Source organism: Pleurodeles waltl, chromosome 8 (assembly GCF_031143425.1).
Source record: "Pleurodeles waltl isolate 20211129_DDA chromosome 8, aPleWal1.hap1.20221129, whole genome shotgun sequence".
NCBI lineage: Eukaryota > Metazoa > Chordata > Amphibia > Caudata > Salamandridae > Pleurodeles > Pleurodeles waltl.
This window is the reverse complement of record NC_090447.1, coordinates 1,144,485,569-1,144,494,427: the sequence shown is the minus strand read 5'-3', so window position 1 is coordinate 1,144,494,427 and position 8,859 is coordinate 1,144,485,569. Positions and strand designations below refer to the sequence as shown.

Here is an 8,859-nt window from a genome sequence, read left to right as displayed (position 1 = left end):
GAGGCAAAAAAAAGAAAATAAGTGGCGACCATACAAAAAAAGAAAGGTGCCGGTGTCCTGCACCTGAAACCACCGGCTCAAATTGAGCACTGTTTATGCCTCCCCATAATTCAACTCACCGGTCTCGAGGTTAGAATTCAGGCCATAGCGAATGATGAGAAGCGCTGCTGAGCACCCCACCCAGAAACCAACACTGCGAGATTAAAGGCGAAAATGCATTCTGCTTCCCACCTGTGGATATTACTACGTCACCTATTTTAAAGCTGACCTGTGCGTATGGAAATAACGGCGACCGCGCCAGTAACGATGCATGGTGAGTAGGAATCAAGCAGTGGTTTCTGCCTGTTTATACTGGCACGTGCGCCCAGCCCTCTACATATCAGTATAGAGTTTGAGGCTTTCCACAGCGCAGCGACATAATCCCTGCACTGATTGCAAAGCTGCCCAGCCCGCTTTTGCCTTCGTCAGGTGCAGGCAGAGAGAGAGAGTGATATGAAAGGCGTTATTATTAGATTTGCAAACGCGTTAGGAGGATACACATGGCTGATGCACGCGCGCGTTTACTACCGGTCCCCCTGGGACTCTCCTCAGGTACAAGCCATGGGCAGGGAGGGGGCAGAACAGAGAGAAGTACTGGGAAGCGGCGAAATAAAAAGAAAACAAGGCGCTGCGCGAGAGGCAGATGGAGACAGGCGAGGGAGGGCTCTTTAGAGGAGCCCACCTGCTCGTAAAGTGGACCAGCCCATTGGTAAAGTTGACAGAGAATACATCTTCCTAACTGCTTCGAGAACGCTTAAAGGAACTCTGCTAATCTGGGAATTTCCCTTCACAGCCATTTGTTTTTTCAAGCTAAAAAGGTCGATGGTTGAAGGTGCTCTGAGAGGGGGCTGCTCCAGAGAGACCCCAACCAGAAGACCTAATTGCTTTCCAGATGCAAAGCCAGCCGTCGTCAGCCTGCAGTAGTTTCCGAGAGGAGTCTGTACAATGGACTGCAGATTTATTTGCTCTCCTTGTTAGGCAGTAGGTGTGCACTGTTGTGACTCTGAGTCAGGGACACTGGGTCAGCTCTACGCACTTTGCCCTAGTCTACCACATCTCACTGAGCCTCGGCTTTCCCGGAGGACCTCTGTTACCCCTGGAACATGCCCAACACCTCAAACCCTGACTGGGTGGATTTGATGGAACGATGTGGCGAGACATACTGCTCCCTTTTCTCTCTGGCTGCTTTGGTTCCTCTGACTGTGATCTGTGTACTGTTGCTCGTGGTAGGCATAATTGGCAACACAGTTACCATCCTCATCATCAGCAAGTACAAGGAGATGAAGACCACCACCAACCTTTATCTGTCTAGTATGGCAGCTTCAGATCTCATCATCCTCATCTGCCTGCCCTTCGACTTCTACCGCCTCTGGAAGTCACGGTCCTGGATCTTTGGAGACTTTCTGTGTCGCTTCTTTTACTTCATCAGCGAGGGTTGCACCTACTCCACCATCCTGCACATCACCGCGCTGAGCATTGAGCGCTACCTGGCCATTTGCTTCCCCCTGAAAGCCAAGGTATTTATAACCAAAAAGCGGGTGAAGGCAGTGGTGGCTTTCTTGTGGGCCTTTGCACTGATCTCGGCTGGACCATTCTTCTTCATGGCCGGCAGCGAGCAGGACAACTGGACTGACTTTTCCAACCTGAGCGTGGGCTGGGAGTGCAAGACTAGTACCTATGCCCAGGAGTCAGGCTTGCTCAACATTATGCTCTGGGTCACAACCAGCTACTTCTTCATTCCCATGTTCTGCCTGGGTTTCCTGTATGGATTTATAGGTCGAACTCTGTGGAAGAGCAAAGACCGCATCAAGGGTCCCAACGCTGCCAACAGAGAGAAGTACCACAGGCAGACGGTGAAGGTCTTAGGTGAGTGTGAACTGTCTGCATGCTCGTTTCTATGGCTGATTCATGACTGCTTTATTCAGGGGTGCACTGAGCAGGTTTCTCCATACGTTCAATGGTAGACAGCTGTAAGGTGGATTTTTTTTAAAAAAAGAATCCATTCTTTTTACCTGACTCACATAAAAAAACATATGTGCCCTGTATGCTCATTTGCATGATTTTTTCTGAAACTTTTTAATACCAATTTATATTATGCTTTGAAACGTGTGTGTGCGTAGGTAGGTAAGAAGATAGGCAAGGACCTGCCCTGCAACATGTACAAACGAGCAAGTGCCACAGACCACCACAAATCTCTACAAAGATCATAATATTACTGTGAACTTAAAAGTTACATGTCCATTCTTTACAAAATCTCTGCTCCCCTCAGCTTAAAGAGGTACATGTTATTTCATTGCAGTCTCACCTTGAAGAAGTGCATGAGCATCAGGGCGCTAGTTGGAAAATGAGTGCATTTACAAAGGATGAATTAGCAAGGCGTACAGAGATAATAAATGCATATTTTTCAACAACATATTCCAGGAGTGTGACTGCTTTCATCACTATCTAGTGTGTTTGCAAATCAATATCGGGAATATCTGAAGCCCTGCTGTAACCACCACGGTAGGGCATTTCTCAACACATGCAGAGTCTCTCGGGGGTTGTGGCACCGCTAAACCGCACAGATTTTATACTCTTGTAATTTACACAAACACAGCTGCACACTGCCTGAGATCAGACTGCCTTTCGGACCTCAATTTTCATAATTTCATATAATTCCAAGCATGGGAAGGCAACTTTCAGTGTTGAAGGTATTTTCTCATGTCTGAAAACGCTCATCTATAGGTCATATACTGATGGTCAGGGGTTAATCCATAGCCACTCTGTTCTAATAAATGCAACGTCCAGTTAGTTCTCCACTTCCTTTATTTATTCCCTAATTCATTTTAACAGCCCAGCCAACGCATTTCGTCCCTGTCATTAAACTTCATTAGGGCATCTGTTTTTATGAACTTTATTGTTGAGTTGTTTATCAAAGAAGGTCTCCTCACACCTTCCTCTAGTGTACATGTGCCCATTTCACGTTAAATGCAAAGATCCATAATCGCTCATTTTGCCGGCAGCAAGCCATGCAGAGTCTCTAAGAGCCTTTGGAGAGAACATGTGGCTTCGTACTCTACAGGCGTTGGGGACATTTATCTTTATCCTAGGCCCAGCAGTTCTGTTCATCAGTTGCAGGGCTGTCCAGCAATTCTGCCATTCCCTCGGTGGGGTGCACGGTACGAGGATGCTTGCAGAGCAGATGGCCTGTCCTGACCCAGCCACAAAAGACCTTATGACCCCGTTCTAGTCACAGTATCCTGTAGTGAGCGGCAAGTTTGAATGTTTTGGCAAGGGCTAATGTTTCTACCCAGTCCAGCCCTGATTAATAGCACTTGCTTAAAAAAGATAATGGTATATGTTTGGAACCTAAAATTGTGAAATATACGTTTCAGGTGGAAGGACTTTGGACCTGATTATGAGTACGGCGGTACATAGGACCGCCATACCTGCTGTGGCAATCCTTGGCGCTCCGACTGCCAGATTAGGATGCTGGTGGTCGGACCGCCACAACACCGCAGGTACCGCCAGGATCATAGACCCCACGGTGCCGGTGGTGCAGAAAGCTGTGGTCAAGAACTGCAGAGCTGCTGTCAGCACCGCTGTGCTGATCACGACTTTCCTTTCGGCCAGCCATTTCATTGCAGTGTCACTGCTATGAAAAGGCTGGTGGAAAGGCAGAGTTGGGGCCACAGGTGGGGCCCTGCACTGCCCACGACTGACCGTGGGCAGTGCAGGCCCCTCCCCACCAACCCAGTCAGCACAATCGGAATGCACACTGTCTACCATGGCAGAAAGTGCACGTTCTGAGTGTGCTGTTTGCAGCAGCAGTGGCCTTGGCTCTCTCTGAGAGCCGAAGCCAAAGTTGTCGCACTGTTTCCTCCACCCCAGTGCTCAATTTGTGCTTGTTGTTTCCGGTGCGGAGCACCAGTACTTATTTTTGAGGGTCGTAGCTTAGTTTTCTGCATCAGGCATTTACTGCGAGCAAAAGACACATTTGAATAACAAGCCTTTCCAGTCTTCAAAAGTTGGGGGTAGCGGGTTGATCCACTTCCTGCATATCTCCCTTCTGGCCAACAAAATCACATAAAACAGCTTAGCACAGTCTTTTTTTATCCTGTTATCTCCTTGAAAGCAACCAAAAATGATCAAGGAAGGGCTTACCTTGCAATCCATGAGCAAAATCTGGTTAATACTTTCACCCACCTCAGACCAAAAGCGTTGGAGACAGGGACAGTTTACAAACGTATGCAGGTCCCCTACCGACTCAGCCCCACACATGCGACAGCATATTTTATTGCCCGACTCAAATCTTGACAGCTTCTCCGGGACCCAAAAAACCCTGTGGATTGTAAATAAATGGTTCCTTCTCAAACAAGCCGGCTTGACTGCAGAATACAAAAAAACTAGAGATACTTGCCACAACACTGAAATCTGCACTCCTGGGAGATGTTCTTTCCGAGTATCTTCTGGCAGCACAAAGTCACAATCCAACATTTCCAGGAGGGTCCAATCCCATCTTGATAGATCTTTTTTTACCAATTTCCTCCTCCTGTAATAGCTCCTCCACTGGATTTGTGCTGCCCACTCCTCCTTTGACTTGCATCACCCAGCTCCTCATTTGTCAATATTTAAATTTAGATACATTTCCTGCTGTACCCCTTAAAAGTTCGCTATAAGGAGTCAGACCTTCTTCCGTGCATAACTGCCCCCATCGCAAAAGCCCAGACTCCCGCAACAGAACAGCCAAAATGTCCTTTGTCCATTCAGGTGACCCTGGAGAATTCCAAATGGGTGCCCATTTACTATAAGACGGCAGGTCAGTACCGCTCCTTATTTCATACCAAATCTGTGCAAATCTGAAGACTGGAAAGGCTCGTTATTCTATAATTTAGTATGTGACACTAAAGAAGGGGGAACTAGTAAAGGGTCAGGATTTTGGGAGCCATTAATTAACTGGTTTGCGAAGTAGTAACTTGCAGCTGGTCCTATGATTACACTCTTAGAGGTCCAAGAAGTGGTATATTTACTATTTCGGAGGGTTACATAGCCCGAAGATGAACTTACCCCAGGTCAGGACATTCTCGCGATAAACTAGATAAGGTGTTTGGAGGCAGTCCTGACCAGGGAATTAAGGGAATGAGGACAAAAAAAAAAAGGCACGTTTGGAAAGGCGGAGAAAGAGAAAAACCAAAAAGCGTTCAAAAGGAGAGAGCAGAAAGCTGTAAGAGTGAGCTGAAGAGGCAGGGAGTTGCTGGGAATTGATTAAAGAGGCCTGAGAAGGCTTTAGGATTACGCTGCCTTGATGTTCTGTGTTTGCAGGTGTAATTACAGCAGCCGCGTGTTTCACAGGAGAGTTTTGGGCACCAGCACATTTTTATTTACAAATTAAGCACTGCTCCGGCCAGCCCTGCGGAAACATCATAATACGGCGATGGGGAGGCCACCGGCTTGGCGGCCATCTCCCACTGTCATATTGGCAGTCCGATGGTCAAACCTCTAACATCATAATGAGGCCCTTAATGTGGCTAACAAGAGTACTTACAGGTAAAAACTAGGGGCCATTTGTACAAAAGGATTTTGCAATCTCAAACCCTGCGATTCACAAAATTACTGGGTTTGCAACCTCAAATTCCTTTTTGTAATGTACAAAACCCATTTTATGAGTCATAAATCTTTTTCCACCTCTTAATATGTGTTTTGCAACCTATATTGAGTCACAATTTGGAATGGGTCCAAGAGGAGAATGCCTTCCAAATTGTGGTTCGGTATGCAATGTATCAGTGATTTACAACCACAATTCTGGGTTCATAGCATTGAACAGTTAAGAAGGTAATAACTGATTCACAAAGGGAAAGGGGTCACCTTTGAATCTTTCCCCCTTTGGGAATTTTGTTAATAGCCTCAGCGGGAATAAACAGTAGTGCAAGAGACCACTGCTTGCTCCTCCTGATGTTTTCTGAAAAATAAATCTTTAACGTTTTTAACGCATTACTAGTTCCTTTAAGAAATATCGTGTCCTTTCGAATAAGTTTTGACAAAGCCAGTTGGTCTGGAGTTTGCTGCCAGCCTTTTGGCTCTGTCAGTGCTTGTTTGTTTTGTCATGGTTTTTTCAAAACTGTAGTGTTAGGAAAGCTGACGGGCCTTCATCAACCTAAAACAAAAATATTAAACATAGGTTAAAGCAACATTTTTGTTGGTCTCAGAAAACTCATATTACCATAGCAGTCATTGACACTGAAAGGAACTACTTTGTGTGTGGATGTGTTAATTGTCAGAGAGCAGAACACCATCACTTTCAGTGAAATCAGCCAATGGCTGAATTGGGCTGAACCAGTGCCCCAGCCTGTATACTGTAGTAGAAAAATGTGAATAATAGTCTAACAGACAAATGGATAAAGATTACTGGCTAAAAACCCTATGTGTAAGTATGTTGTACATAAAATTTCAGTAAAATCATAATGTCTGGGCTAAAGACAGAACTCAATAAATGTTTTCCCTTTAGGAATGTCAAACAGGGATGGTAACCTGCAGTCCCTTGCATGCCACCATCCCTGTGTTTATAGTCAATCACAGGGGGTTGCAAATTGTAGTCTTCCTAATTATTATTTATTAGGCAGGTCTTTCTGCAACCCTTTGCAAATGGTGAATTTTGCTGTACGGTCTACCAGTACATAGGTTGTTTCGAAAAACCAAAGGGCCTGATTTAGAGTTGGCGGAAGGGTTACTCTGTCACAAACATAACAGATATCCTGCCACCATATTACAAGTTCCTTAGGCTATGATGGAATTGTAGTATGGCAGACGAGATATCCGTCACATTTGTGATGGAGTAATCCCCTCTGCCAAACTCTAAATCAGGCCCAAAGTCAGTAACAAAAAAGTCAGTGCATAATTTCAACCACTTTTTTTTCATAATGGACTCTTACTAGTACATCCGGCACTGAGACTCTGCATTTATCAGTATGCAAGTCAGTAGCATAGATCAGGACCGTACTCAACGTAACATCATACAGCTGTAGCAGAGACTATACATCAGTGTTATTGAGTCTGAGAAAGCCTTTGGCAGTATCTACCAGGACACGTTATGGCGTATAGAAAGCCTTTCAATAGAACTAGAAAACCAAGGGTTGACTAGGACCAAAGCGCACTACAGAAGAGCCCGTGGGCCAATCTCAACGCAAAATCTTTTTTCAAACTTCAACAAATTCCACCCCAAAATATTGTCCTATTGTACATTGTTTATTCATAACTTGGTAAACAATTATCGTTGATAGTTGTTGATTGAGATATCATACAAATTTTCATTCACGTTTATTGTGCTGACAAAATACAGCTAAACATGGACCAGCATTATTAAAACAGTTCTGTTGTTGGATCCCAATGCATTTCGGTTGATTCCACCCTTCATCAGGTCCAGCTATAATGGATAAATAAAGCAATATATAATCAAAAATCATTTTGTAACTGTGGATTTTGCCTTAAACTAGAGGACGATTTTCAGATATAAAAGAAACATGCAAATGACTCTGCTCTCCCTGGTTATACAAATTGTCACAGTATTTAATCGCTCGTCCTGCAATAACCCCATATAACAGTAACAGCAACATGTGCTGAGAATGTTACATGAAAACTGCTAGAAGTTCTCAACATATACTGTGTTGTTGCATTAATACAAATGGTTCCCAGTAATTTGAGAAATTTTGAGTGCGTAGTATTTTTTTGGAGTGTTGAAAGCCTATATAATACAGCAGCAGATAATTCCTCCAACATAAGTGAGCACTATGGGGGAAATTTTAACTATTTAACATCACAAGTGATCACCTTTTTTCCTTTGCACCACCCACCTCAATATGAAATTGCTAGATCTTCTAGGAAACAGAATACTCAGAGACATCACAGTACATCAACTAGTTGTATCCCCTCATCACTCCTATTTCCCCTTCCTCCACATCTGGCAATATCTAGAGAAATAGTTCCCTTGCCCTCTTATTCCATGGGCATGTGGTTTTCGGAAGCAACCTCAGATAAGTACTGTTGGAAAATGGCCCTCTCTGAAGGATCACCCCAAACTTTTTGCCTTCCTCCTCTTTTTCTGACCTCGTTTTTGTTGGCTTTAGTACTCATGGCACTTTACCACTGCTAGCCCGTGCTAAAGTGCATGTGCTCTCTCCCCAAAAAATGGTAACATTCGCTCTTAGCCAGTTGCAATATTCAATTTACTTATAAGTCCCTTGTTAAGTGTGCTAGATGTGCCCAGGGCCTGTAAATTAAATGCTGCTAGTGGGCCTGCAGCACTGATTGTGCCACCCACCTATGTAGCCCCTTAATCATGTCTCAGGTCTGCCATTGCTAGGCCTGTGTGTGCAGTTTCACTGCCACTTCGACTTGGCATTTCAAACTACTTGCCAATCCTTAAAGCCCCGTTTTCTTCCTTATAAGTCACCCCTAAAGTAGGCCCTAGGTAACCAATTGGGTAGGGTGCTATGTAAGTAAAGCGCAGGACATCTACTTATGTGTTTTACATGTCCTGGAAGTGTAAAAAGTCACTCACAAATTCTTATTTCACTACTGTGAGGCCTGCTCTTCTGATAGGCTAGAATTAGAACTGCCCTTATATACAATTAAATGGTCGATTCTGATCTGAAAGGAGTAGCCCTGTCATGTATAGTATGGCCATAATGGTAATAGAAAATCCTGCTTACTGGTGACGTTGGATTTAATATTACTATTTTAGAAATGCCACTTTTAGAAAGCTTCTGCCTTCTGCACCTTACAGCCTATCTCCAATCCACGTCTGGGCTGTGCAGGTTGACAGCTCCCCTTGTGCATTCCTCCCAG

General features: G+C 44.5%; 1 protein-coding gene across 2 annotated transcripts in view; it reads left to right on the top strand.

The window, feature by feature from the left end:
- Positions 1–239: 239 nt before the first annotated feature.
- Positions 240–8,859, top strand: part of MLNR (motilin receptor) — a 57,629-nt gene continuing 49,009 nt past the window's right edge. Inside the window, exon 1 of one of the 2 annotated variants that reach the window (XR_011194774.1) lies at positions 240–313. Coding sequence is in view for 1 of the 2 variants with exons in the window: in XM_069203184.1 (XP_069059285.1) it covers positions 1,143–1,905 (763 nt within the window). In the remaining variant the exon portion in view is untranslated. Of the gene's footprint in view, positions 314–649; positions 1,906–8,859 lie in introns of those variants that run through there. The other variant, XM_069203184.1, reaches the window with a different exon arrangement.